General features: G+C 40.3%; 1 protein-coding gene across 8 annotated transcripts in view; it reads left to right on the top strand.

The window, feature by feature from the left end:
• LOC106066399 (receptor-transporting protein 4-like) overlaps positions 1-14,384 on the top strand; it is a 111,955-nt gene that overhangs the window by 81,975 nt on the left and 15,596 nt on the right. Inside the window, exon 1 of one of the 8 annotated variants that reach the window (XM_056009120.1) lies at positions 8,724-9,007. The exons of the other annotated variants lie outside the window; for them this stretch is intronic. Within the exon in view, the coding sequence (XP_055865095.1) occupies positions 8,940-9,007 (68 nt within the window). The 5' untranslated portion in view covers positions 8,724-8,939. Of the gene's footprint in view, positions 1-8,723; positions 9,008-14,384 lie in introns of those variants that run through there. 8 annotated transcript variants of the gene reach the window in all.

Raw genomic sequence — 14,384 nt, forward strand, 5'->3', positions numbered from 1 at the left:
GATAGCTTCTATTCTGTAGGCACTCTATTCTGCTTCACTACAGCACTCATTGCTCAACAGTTGACTTATAACGTTTCAGTTTCTTGCCCTCTTTGGGATTGTTTATGCACTGATAAAACATCCTCATGTTCAATGTCAGATAAATATGGAAAAATAATCTAAAAGCTGATCTCTTGGGCTGACCTCTTGGGCTGATCTCTTGGGCTGACTTCTTGATCAACGGTCAACACTGGCTAATCTCAGTTTAGCGCAACATGCCACGTGTCTCCCTGCTGAGTAACTTGTGTGGTGGTTAAGTAGATTGATCAGTGTGACCAGAGCATCAGGTGTTAGCATAGACACTTCCTGTGGACAGGCTTTCTGGGTTCTCTGAGATCAACTCAAAGCTCTCAGCAGTAGCACCCTCCTACCGCGCCGAAACGTCTCAAAACAGCATGGCTAGTAGTGCGGCAGACAATTCCTTTCAACTCAGCGCCAGTTCTTCTCGTGTTTCATTCTTCAACTCCTCTGCTTCGTGTTTGAATTGCGTTGCTCGTGTTGGGAAGAAATGTTTCTGGAAATAAATTTAAAACACAAACTGAAATCCAAGATCTGTTCAGATCAGCTTGAGATGGACTAAAACATTTGTAAATAGGTTCCATAGCTCCATGATTTAGCACTGTATTACACATTTAATGGGAACACAGTCAATATAATTCTGTATCAGTTTGCTGATACATATCACCTCGTTTTTTTAATTGAAGCAATTTACATTTCTAGAGTAAACTAAATAGTGTTTAGCTTAATGTGTTTAGTAATAGTACTGAATATCAATTGATGAGACAATATATCAATGGACAGATTAAACTAAAAGTCTTTTGACTAGTGTTAGCCATGCGAGCAGATGATGTTTCTTGCCAAAGTACCTACAGATGTCGCTCCGGTAACAGATGCTACCCTTTAGTGCTGTTTTTCTAGGACTTGAACAGAACATCCCTTATTTTGTGCTAGGACTTGTACAGAACATCCCTCATTTTGTGCTAGGACTTGAACAGAACATCCCTTATTTTGTGCTAGGACTTGTACAGAACATCCCTTATTTTGTGCTAGGACTTGAACAGAACATCCCTTATTTTGTGCTAGGACTTGTACAGAACATCCCTTATTTTGTGCTAGGACTTGTACAGAACATCCCTTATTTTGTGCTAGGACTTGTACAGAACATCCCTTATTTTGTGCTAGGACTTGTACAGAACATCCCTTATTTTGTGCTAGGACTTGAACAGAACATCCCTTATTTTGTGCTAGGACTTGTACAGAACATCCCTTATTTTGTGCTAGGACTTGTACAGAACATCCCTTATTTTGTGCTAGGACTTGTACAGAACATCCCTTATTTTGTGCTAGGACTTGAACAGAACATCCCTTATTTTGTGCTAGGACTTGAACAGAACATCCCTTATTTTGTGCTAGGACTTGAACAGAACATCCCTTATTTTGTGCTAGGACTTGAACAGAACATCCCTTATTTTGTGCTAGGACTTGAACAGAACATCCCTTATTTTGTGCTAGGACTTGAACAGAGCATCCCTTATTTTGTGCAAGGACTTGAACAGAACATCCCTTATTTTGTGCAAGGACTTGAACAGAACATCCCTTATTTTGTGCAAGGACTTGAACAGAACATCCCTTATTTTGTGCAAGGACTTGAACAGAACATCACACATTTTGTGCTAGGACTTGAACAGAACATCCCTTATTTTGTGCTAGGACTTGAACAGAACATCCCTTATTTTGTGCTAGGACTTGAACAGAGCATCCCTTATTTTGTGCAAGGACTTGAACAGAACATCCCTTATTTTGTGCTAGGACTTGAACAGAACATCCCTTATTTTGTGCTAGGACTTGAACAGAACATCCCTTATTTTGTGCTAGGACTTGAACAGAACATCCCTTATTTTGTGCTAGGACTTGAACAGAGCATCCCTTATTTTGTGCAAGGACTTGAACAGAGCATCCCTTATTTTGTGCAAGGACTTGAACAGAACATCCCTTATTTTGTGCTAGGACTTGAACAGAGCATCCCTTATTTTGTGCAAGGACTTGAACAGAACATCACACATTTTGTGCAAGGACAGAACATCCCACATTTTGTGCTAGGACAGAACATCCCATATTTTTTGCAAGGGCAGAACATCCCACATTTTGTGCAAGGACAGAATATCCCATATTTTGTGCAAGGACAGAACATCCCACATTTTGTGCAAGGACAGAACATCCCACATTTTGTGCTAGGACAGAACATCCCATATTTTGTGCAAGGACAGAACATCCCATATTTTGTGCAAGGACAGAATATCCCACATTTTGTACAAGGACAGAATATCCCAGAAACTATTAGGATATAAGAAACTTTTACTGGTGCCAACAAATGGAAGTTCAGTTTGACTCCACCAGTCCACCGCAGGCTTTACTAACAGGCTTGTCAATCATTGGATGTAGGCAATCGTATTTATTCCTCATTCTTAGCTGCCCCCTAGATCAACATTTGGGCAACTCATCATGGTTTAAGAACATTTACTCAAATGTTCTTGTCATGTGATTCACGTTTTTCGTGTTTTTTTGTTTGTTTGTTCTTTCACTTCTGCTTGTTTCTAGTTTAGAATTAGGTTGGCTTGTTTCTCTGAATCACTGTAGCTGGTCTTTATGCTTTCTTAATTCCACAATCATTTCAGTTTTTTTTCTAGAAATTCAACGTTTTAAAATTGGTAGACATTGTTAATAGTACAATCTCTCGTCACCTGCAATGTTGGCTGTATAGTTCACAAATCGATGATGGGGATATCAACTGCTGAGTTTTATAAGTTTATTATTTCTAGTTTGAAAACAAAAGATCAATTACTTAGTGCTTATTTCTCTTCCATTATTTGAAAACATGAGCAATGATCTTTTTAGAGTCTACAGAGTCAATCTCTGGTCTTTTTTTTTTTAAACACTTTTATAAGTTCACTTTTTTCTCATTTATTTTTTTTACTTCACGGATCACTGATTATATGTGTCAATTCTGATCCCACAAAGAAGTGATGACGTCATTGAAACGATGTAAGGATCAGTTACGACCGGATTTTGGTGTAAACTGATGCGTTGAACAGGAAGACTGAAGGTCACAATTGACCGACACTGACAGACACTAAATACATTAATAAAACAGTAGAGACGTACAAAGCCATGACACAAAGTGAACAGAACAATCAGGAGAAGCCTACGTCTGAACAACCAGGAAAAGCCTACGTCTGAACAACCAGGAGTAGCCTATGTCTGAACAATCAGGAGAAGCCTACGTTTGAACAACCAGGAGTAGCCTATGTCTGAACAACCAGGAAAAGCCTACGTCTGAACAACCAGGAGTAGCCTATGTCTGAACAACCAGGAGTAGCCTATGTCTGAACAATCAGGAGTAGCCTATGTCTGAACAACCAGGAGTAGCCTACGTCTGAACAACCAGGAGAAGCCTATGTCTGAACAACCAGGAGTAGCCTATGTCTGAACAATCAGGAGTAGCCTATGTCTGAACAATCAGGAGTAGCCTATGTCTGAACAACCAGGAGTAGCCTACGTCTGAACAACCAGGAGAAGCCTATGTCTGAACAACCAGGAGTAGCCTATGTCTGAACAATCAGGAGTAGCCTATGTCTGAACAACCAGGAGTAGCCTATGTCTGAACAATCAGGAGTAGCCTATGTCTGAACAATCAGGAGTAGCCTATGTCTGAACAACCAGGAGTAGCCTATGTCTGAACAATCAGGAGTAGCCTATGTCTGAACAATCAGGAGTAGCCTACGTCTGAACAACCAGGAGAAGCCTATGTCTGAACAATCAGGAGTAGCCTACGTCTGAACAATCAGGAGTAGCCTATGTCTGAACAATCAGGAGTAGCCTATGTCTGAACAATCAGGAGTAGCCTATGTCTGAACAACCAGGAGTAGCCTATGTCTGAACAATCAGGAGTAGCCTATGTCTGAACAATCAGGAGTAGCCTATGTCTGAACAACCAGGAGTAGCCTATGTCTGAACAATCAGGAGTAGCCTATGTCTGAACAATCAGGAGTAGCCTATGTCTGAACAATCAGGAGTAGCCTATGTCTGAACAATCAGGAGTAGCCTATGTCTGAACAATCAGGAGTAGCCTATGTCTGAACAATCAGGAGTAGCCTATGTCTGAACAACCAGGAGTAGCCTATGTCTGAACAACCAGGAGTAGCCTACGTCTGAACAACCAGAAGCCTACGTCTGAACAACCAGGAGTAGACTACATCTACAGAACGTAACAACCTGGAGTAGCCTATGTCCGCAGAACTGAACAACCTGGAGTAGCCTACGTCCGCAGAACGGAACAACCTGGAGTAGCCTACGTCCGCAGAACGGAACAATCTGGAGTAGCCTACGTCCGCAGAACGGAACAACCTGGAGTAGCCTACGTCCGCAGAACTGAACACCCTGGAGTAGCCTACGTCCGCAGAACTGAACAACCAGGAGTAGACTACGTCCACAGAACTGAACAACAAGGAGTAGACTACGTCCGCAGAACTGAACAACCAGGAGTAGACTACGTCCGCAGAACTGAACAACGAGTAGACTACGTCCGCAGAACTGAACAACAAGGAGTAGACTACGTCCGCAGAACTGAACAACAAGGAGTAGCCTACGTCCGCGGAACTGAACAACCAGGAGTAGACTACGTCCGCAGAACTGAACAACCTGGAGTAGACTACGTCCGCAGAACTGAACAACCAGGAGTAGACTACGTCCGCAGAACTGAACAACCAGGAGTAGCCTACGCCCGCAGAACTAAACAACCAGGAGTAGACTACGTCCGCAGAACTGAACAACAAGGAGTAGACTACGTCCGCAGAACTGAACAACAAGGAGTAGCCTACGTCCGCAGAACTGAACAACCAGGAGTAGACTACGTCCGCAGAACTGAACAACCTGGAGTAGACTACGTCCGCAGAACTGAACAACCAGGAGTAGACTACGTCCGCAGAAATGAACAACCAGGAGTAGACTACGTCCACAGAACGGAACAACCAGGAGTAGCCTACGTCCGCAGAACTGAACAACCTGGAGTAGACTACGTCCGCAGAACTGAACAACCAGGAGTAGCCTACGTCCGCAGAACTGAACAACCAGGAGTAGCCTACGTCCGCAGAACTGAACAACCTGGAGTAGACTACATCTACAGAACGGAACAACCTGGAGTAGCCTACGTCCGCAGAACGGAACAACCTGGAGTAGCCTACGTCCGCAGAACGGAACAACCTGGAGTAGCCTACGTCCGCAGAACTGAACAACCTGGAGTAGCCTACGTCCACAGAACTGAACAACCTGGAGTAGCCTACGTCCGCAGAACTGAACAACCTGGAGTAGCCTACGTCCGCAGAACTGAACAACATGGAGTAGCCTACGTCCATAGAACTGAATAACCTGGAGTAGCCTACGTCCGCAGAACTGAACACCCTGGAGTAGCCTACGTCCGCAGAACTGAACAACCAGGAGTAGACTACGTCCGCAGAACTGAACAACAAGGAGTAGACTACGTCCGCAGAACTGAACAACCAGGAGTAGACTACGTCCGCAGAACTGAACAACAAGGAGTAGACTACGTCCGCAGAACTAAACAACCAGGAGTAGACTATGTCCGCAGAACTGAACAACAAGGAGTAGCCTACGTCCGCAGAACTGAACAACCAGGAGTAGACTACGTCCGCAGAACTGAACAACCTGGAGTAGACTACGTCCGCAGAACTGAACAACCAGGAGTAGACTACGTCCGCAGAACGGAACAACCAGGAGTAGACTACGTCCACAGAACGGAACAACCAGGAGTAGCCTACGTCCGCAGAACTGAACAACCTGGAGTAGACTACGTCCACAGAACTGAACAACTAGGAGTAGCCTACGTCCACAGAACTGAACAACCAGGAGTAGCCTACGTCCGCAGAACTGAACAACCTGGAGTAGACTACGTCTACAGAACGGAACAACCTGGAGTAGACTACGTCCACAGAACGGAACAACCTGGAGTAGCCTACGTCCGCAGAACGGAACAACCTGGAGTAGCCTACGTCCGCAGAACTGAACAACCTGGAGTAGCCTACGTCCGCAGAACTGAACAACCTGGAGTAGCCTACGTCCGCAGAACTGAACAACCTGGAGTAGCCTACGTCCATAGAACTGAATAACCTGGAGTAGCCTACGTCCACAGAACGGAACAACCTGGAGTAGCATACGTCCACAGAACGGAACAACCTGGAGTAGACTACGTCCACAGAACGGAACAACCTGGAGTAGCATACGTCCACAGAACGGAACAACCTGGAGTCGCATACGTCCACAGAACGGAACAACCTGGAGTAGACTACGTCTGCAGAACCTAACTACCATTCTTAATAGGACTAAGACATATGAAACCTTCACTGACTTTCATCCCGTAGCCCTCTTATAGACTCGCCGCTTCACTCGTGTCATCTCATTAATACATATACATTTCCAACTCTGACATTAACTAGAAATACTTTCTATCAGTGACGTATGTTATTCCAATGCGCGATGTAGGGTCTAACGTTGTCTTGTACTGCAGATGTTCATATTTGGCATATTTTATAAGTGACTAAAGTTAGACAACTCATGAAATTATGGTAGGTCACAAAATTAAAATTTGCTTCCCTTTTTAGCACGTGTTTTAAAATGATTAGCTTTTATTATCCATTAAGACTCATCGATGGATTAAAATAGTGATATATGTTTGTTTTACATAATTTTGTCTGAAATTTTGAAAAAAAATTTTTGTTAACCTTTTAATATGCATTGATTTTATTTAGGGTTATTTGCATAACATTTTAAACATTTTAATAATATATTACGCTGTATTTGTTATGATTGTTTATCTCTAGGCGCAAATATAAGCTAATATACACTGTACATTCACCCAACAGAAACAACTAACATTCACAGAAACGCTCACAGATACAACATTAAGTTTGGGTCCGGGTCTGAGCCCTAGCTACCAAATGTTTTCTTGCATTTCCGGGCTTCATTTTCCTTGGGTCTACAATGCACTATTTCTCCTAGTAAGAAGCTTGCAGGTCAAAGTTTAATTAAGATAGTAAAGTGTAAGAGACTGTAGACTTTTGTAATGGGTTTGATCGTAGTTAATCCTTGTGTTCAGCAAGATGTCAATACTAATACTCGACAGGAATAGGCCCATTCGGACCTAAGAGGATTGGACTATACAAGCGCGTTGATGAAGACGCAATGAAACGCCTTCTCCATACAAACAAAGAACATCTTTCAATCGATCTTGTTGCTAACGTAACTTGATTTAATTTCTTCAACTTTGGTCAAAATGTCGTTTCTACTCGATTCAAATATGTATAAATAAACTCGATATATTTACCTAAGAAAAGACTTATCTTGGCGTCCCCCTTGTCAGCGTATACATTTACTAAAATGATTTTTTTTTAATATTCGCAATTTATACCATCTATGTATTTGAAATCCCACATTTTAATTTAATAATTCTTTCCGCTTAAAGTACATAGTAACTTAGTAACATAGTAACACTTTTTTGGTGCGTCACTCTCTTTCGTTTCATTTTGTTCTTCGTAGATCGAGAAATGTTCCTCTAGGTCAGCGGTTCTCAACCTTTTAAGCTCGGAGACCCCTTTTTACAATATCCCACTCTGCCGCGACCCCCCCCCCCATACACACACATACAGCAATAAAAGAATAGACAATAACAATCCTTATTTTTTATGGTCTTAGGCGACCCCTGGCAAATCGTCAATCGACCCACAAGGGGGTCGCGACCCACAGGCTGAGAACCCCTGCTCTAGATGTAGATAATTGTCAAAGTGAATTCTTAGGAATTATCTTAGGAATTAACCTTATTTCATTTTGATTATCAAATGTGTTTTTTTATCTATCTGTATAAATGCGTGTGTGTGTGTGGAGAAAATTTCATCAATTTGAAATTTAAAGACTGCATTTAAAGACTGAATTTAATGATAATGTCTAGAACAATTTTAAAACCACTAAATCTACATCTATAAATAAATTTGTGAAGAGTGGACTAAGTTGCGAATAGTCATGTTTCTTCTTTCAAACTTTTGTGCTCTAGGTGACTACCTAATATTGTGCTCTAGGTGACTACCTAATATTGTGCTCTAGGTGACTACCTTATATTGTGCTCTAGGTGACTACCTAATATTGGGCTCTAGGTGACTACCTAATATTGTGCTCTAGGTGACTACCTAATATTGTGCTCTAGGTGACTACCTAATATTGTGCTCTAGGTGACTACCTTATATTGTGCTCTAGGTGACTACCTTATATTGTGCTCTAGGTGACTACCTTATATTGTGCTCTAGGTGACTACCTTATATTGTGCTCTAGGTGACTACCTTATATTGTATCAATGATTGACAACTGAATCGAAATGTTTAGACAACAAATAACCAGGCTATTCTCTTTGTCGATTATTTGTTGAAAGTATCTCATTCAACTTAAACTTTCCAAGAGAGTGATCGTACGTAGGTAATCATGGGTTAATACCTTTATCTTATCTGATACGATCTAGCCCTAGCGTCTGTCCTTAGCTCTTTAGGCTTTCATTAGCAACAGGATCAAATGTACAGTTTCATACACAAGTCACATTTCCAGAAGAATATGTTTCATGTGTGTGGACTTTTCAAATATTTTCAAACATTAACTTTACAATATCTGTCGCAACTTTTTTTGATGTTTTCACTTTCACTCAGTCGAATCGGATTGTTTTCGATCTTTAGACCTGACCTATATAGTTAGAAATTAGAGTGTTGTGTTGAGTTGAGAACTTTGTCAAGTTGGTGTTGGTTGAAAATTTTCACATACAACTCTGAAACTCAGCGTTCAGGTCTATCATGGGGTATATTTGGCTGACACCAAACAATGTATTGACTAAACCAATTAAACTCGGCATTTATCACCGGTAAGTTTGTAGCTTTACTAAATAGTTCAATAAGTGATAGTTCAAACTGAAATATTTAGCCAACTATTTTGATTACTTAACAGCTATTGGCCAATTTTTTGAGTGACTGTTCATACGGTTGACGGCTGATATTTGACAGAACCTATCGAAAATAAGATAACCGAATATTTAACAACTATTTGGCAATACTAAGAAACTAATTTGTCTATTAAACACTGGCATGACAGCTTGATGAGCATACCCGTCCATCTTTGAAATATCACGTGCAAGAGAGGGCTTCATGGATGTAGCCGGGGTGAGAGGTCAGAAGTTCAACACCTACGCACGCCCAAAATAAAAATTCCCCCCTCCCCGTAGGATTTTGTGACTTGCTTTTTAGCGGCCCCCGAAAGGGGAAAAGACGCTATTAGTTTTGTGCGAAATGTCTGTCCGTCTGTCCGTCCATCCCGTTTAGATCTCGTAAACTAGAAAAGATATTGAAAATCCAACATCACAATATTTTAGACCATTCAAAGTTCTGATGCAACGGCTACTTTTTTTTTCTGAAAGCGAAAAATCTAATTTTTATGCAAGCAGTTTTTCTAAAGAGAAAAAGCTAATTAGTATGCATTACAAGTTAGATCTAATTTAAAACGAATAGTGATCTTGTAAACTTCATTTTTCTTTACTTTTTTTTTATTGCGGAAATTTTTTTTTTCTTTTTTTTTTTAGGATTCGAATAAGAGATTGAGCCTTTTCAAAACAATTAGATCAATTTTAAGACATCAGTTAGGCCAGGGGAGGCGCGGTGGCTGAGCGGTAAAGCGTTTGGCTTCCTAACCGGGGGTCCCGGGTTCGAATCCTGGTGAAGACTGGGATTTTCAACTTTGGAATCTTTGGGCGCCTCTGAGTTCACTCAGCTCCAATGGGTACCTGACATTAGTTGGGGAAAAGTAACGGCGGTTGGTCGTTGTGCTTGCTACATGACACCCTCGTTAACCGTAGGCCACAAAAACAGATGAACTTTACATCATCTGCCCTATAGACCACAAGGTATGAAAAGGAAACTAGTTAGGCCAGGTTCACATCTAACTTTACATTTACTTTCACCTATCATTTGATCTGCTTGACCGTTGGGGCACTACACAAGATCTGCTAACCTTCTTTCTCCATTCTTATCTCTCATTTGTCTTTGATTTAATTTCATTCGGATGTTCTTTCTGAAAATATTGAAGCCTGCCTGGGTGTAACACTTCGGGGGCCGATTTTGAGTTTGTGTTTCCATACAAACTGTCTTTTGTAACCTTGTTTGCTTTAATTTTGTTTTGTTTTTTTTGTATGTGAGATTTTAATGTTCTACCACTACAGCGCAGTCAATATGGGTTTTGAATTTAAAATCCCTCTCCATAAAATCCACTTTTCAATATAAAACTAACGCTGAACTAACGTGTAGTCGCTGAATGAACTCTTTATGTTGTATGTTGTATTTATGTGTATTTTTCTGTTGTGTTGTCTTTATATGAGAAAAGAGTCCTTGTAATCACAACCAATTTCCGTAAGGATCAATAAAGCAGTCTTAGTGTTAGTCTTAGTCAAACAAGTCACCAATTCCATGCGTAGCCAAGAGGAGTTTTCAGTTTACCCCCTTTCAAAGGTTTTTTGAGGTTAAACCCCTCCCTCTTCAATATACAAGTAAAATAAAATACTGTCACCAAATTCTATGAGTGTATCCAAGGGATTTTTAAGTTTAAACCTCCAGAGAGTTTAGCCCCCTCCTATTCAGATGATTTTGAGTTTAAAACCCCCAAAGCAGACAAATTTGACGATAAAAAGGGTTTTTGGTTTAAAACCCCGTCCAGAGGGTTTTGATGTTAAAATCCCCTCGTCAATATAAAACTAAAATAAAATACAATTACCAAATTCAATGAGAGTAGCCAAGAGTGGATTTGAGTTTGAAAATTCCCCCTAGAGGGTTTTGAATCTAAAACGTACCAACATGGTTTTGACGATAAAACTTCTCTTTTCGATAAAAAATCTAAAGTAAACTAGTCACCAAATTCTATGAGCGTAGCCAAGAGAGGGTCTTGAGGTTAAACCCACCCCCTTCCAACAAAGGGAAAAGCAAAGCTACAATTACTTAATGCCATGAGTGCAGCCAAAAAGAGGTTTTGTGGTTACCCTCCCCACCAATAAAAAAAGTAAAGCAAAACTATAGTTACCAATTTCTACCAGTCGGCGGGCTCCATAATAAAGTGCATTGAATAACAGACTTGGCCTACAGTTTTTTAATTAAACAGTAGGGGGATAATGCACTGTAGATACCTCAGAATATGCACCCCCCCAGACCCCCTAGCTGGCAATGTAGGTGTCTACTGTCTTTCCACTAACTACAAGAAGAATGTAATTAAGATCCATTACGTACACAAACACACACACATATATTTACTAAGCATTAAATAGGACAACGAAATACAATCGTGTGCCATGGACGTCAACTAGAATTACTTTTCATTGGATATCAAAGAAGTAAAATGTCAAACTTGAGTCCAATGTAAACAGAGCAGTTTAAAATGAAGCTGCGAACCAAGTGCCTTTTGGTTTCAATGTTTTACTTGTATATTCTCGTAAGCACTTATGACGACCATTAGCGGTCATTGCTCAACAATTGTGTGTTAGAGTTACCATTTGCTTGACATAGAAGCACATTTCTGATGGCACAAGGAGGCCAAACGTACACAAACTTCTGACTTCGTTTTAGTTCAGATTCTTTACGTCTCCGCATTGGACTTTTAATTATGAAACTTTGTACCTTTGATCTAAATGCAAATTTAAACTATGAGATACAGAGCACAGCTCAATGATTTATTTACCCCACCCCTCCTTCTTTCAAACTGCCTATCCCCCCCCCCCCAATTTCTTGTTCTTTGGTCAACTGATAAAAGTTCATATATATGTAGGTGGCGCTCTAATGACTTGTGTGTCAGCACAGAACTAGTTCTCCTGTCAACATCTCATTTGTTCATGACATTACCATTCTATTTCCATTGCATTGGGTTCACACGACTTGCTCGCCTGAACTACTGGATCTAGAATGATTGCATCATTTTTGTGGTCATTCTGACAAATGACTAGCTAGACTAGTGGTCAGGTAAAGCATGACCCTCTCAATGATAGCCAGTAGTTCAAAGAAGAAGGTTTTCTAATTCAATGCATGTGAACTGTCCGACTTTGCAAAAACTGGGTCTGGACTTATGGGTCGCAATCCTTCTTTCGACCTCACTAGTGTGATCCAAAGGTTATGTCATACATTTGGCAAGTCCTCATTACAATAGATGTCTGAGGAAATACCAAAGTGCCCACACGTGAAAGGGCCTTTTTTTTCAGTTTTCCCTTGAAGTTGGTTTCTAGAGCGTTGACTTCAAAGCAAATAGTGGAGGTTTGAAATTGAAGAACCCCTATAATAGAATCGCCTTCCTCTTTAGTTATCTTAGTCTTGATTAGACCTATATACTGCGAACATTATAAAATACAAAATGCAAATACACTATTCTTACATTGTATACTCCACACTGGCTAGTCCACGAACATAATCTCTTGGGAAAACAATTTTGAGCTTTTAAAATAGTCTCTTAGGAAAACAATTTTGAGCTTTTAAAATAGTCTCTTGGGAAAACAATTTTGAGCTTTTAAAATAGTCTCTTGGGAAAACAATTTTGAGCTATTAAAATAGTCTCTTAGGAAAACAATTTTGAGCTTTTAAAATAGTCTCTTAGGAAAACAATTTTGAGCTATTAAAATAGTCTCTTAGGAAAACAATTTTGAGCTTTTAAAATAGTCTCTTAGGAAAACAATTTTGAGCTTTTAAAACAAACTTAAACACAAATTGTGAGTATCCGTTAAAAAAATCTATTTTAAATATCAATTAATGCCATTGGGATGTCGTCTACAATCTGAGTGTCAGACTTCTTTTTATAATGTTTTGTTTGACATATTTCGGATGTTCCTTCAGAGTTGAAGATAGTTTACTTCCTAGTCCAAACCTCCCGCAGGACGACGGGGGATGGGAGCGGGCAGGGTTTGAACCCTCGACCGTCGATAAATCCGAACTACAGTCCAGCGTGCAAACCGCACGACCAGCCAGCCATCCTTAAACACTAATCTGAGATGTATTTCAAGTGTCAGTCGCTGAGATGTATCCATGGCAGACTTTCCTTACAAACAGATAAAACTGACGTCGTACATGTTAGAGACTTAAACTCTTTGTCATTGGTTTTCCTGGTTGATGGAAGAAACCCGAGACTATTCCGGGAGTTCAAAGTTATAACATGGCTTTATTTGTGTATCACTGTCTGGGATCTAGGTTTTGTTAGGTGTTGTTGAAGTCAATGATTGATGATAGTTCTGTGATAACGAGTTGTCAAGCAGTGGTTACCAAAAACATTCTACTAGGATCATTTTTGATTTACCTTGAAATTTGCGACATTTGCTTTTGGGCAAAAACTCTTTAAATAAAGATTTCTATGTTTGATCTACAACCTTGCTATATTTTACGACTTTCACACAAGCCACTGAAGAGAAGATGGTCCACGCACCAATCTCTGGCTGTTGTTGTTCTAGATATTTTAAACTGTCTTGGTAGCCCGATTTAATAAGCAGCGTCATTGAATAATGGTGAGGACCTGTAAACCAAAGGCTGCTGTCTGACAGATTAGTAGATCCACTGAATAGTAACTGGAACCACAGACTGGGATGGTTTACCAGCATTCTCATTAATACAGTTTCAATCTCGGTATTCGATTATATTCACGTTCAATTTCAAACGATTTTAAATATCGATATTTTTGAAAACTGTTTAGATACTGAGCTCACTGTATCGTTTATCCAACTCTGTACAGATTTTACATTTCATGGAATTTCTTGGATACTTATTAACTGAACATTTATTTAGACAGAATTGTCCTCAGTAGCACAGTTTGTGTAGTCTTGAGTGCCTACCATACCAAGACGGTTGTTCTGTCTCAGTGCTGAGTGCTCTGATCACGTGCTCACATTTAGAACTGTTGTCATAGTTCAGAAAAAGTGTGTGAGCACATCTCAGAAAAATGTTGGTCGTATCGAAGCCGATGCACCCTCGGGTGGTGGCTGCCATAGAAACCCTGCAGAGGTCACCTTCACCCATCACACCGACTAATTCAGTGTATATGTTATGTTAAGTATATTTTTCTTATTTTACTTTATAGGTGACTATTTGTATATTTCTTGTGTATTTCTATTGCTGCTCATACATTCTACAAGTTTTGGGATGAACTCTATTACAACGTTTCAATCTTTGTAGCGCTATCTGGCAACTCGGCTCGTTCTTTGCACATATCTGACAACTCGGCTCGTTCTTTGCACA

Source organism: Biomphalaria glabrata, chromosome 13 (genome assembly GCF_947242115.1).
Source record: "Biomphalaria glabrata chromosome 13, xgBioGlab47.1, whole genome shotgun sequence".
Lineage (NCBI taxonomy): Eukaryota > Metazoa > Mollusca > Gastropoda > Planorbidae > Biomphalaria > Biomphalaria glabrata.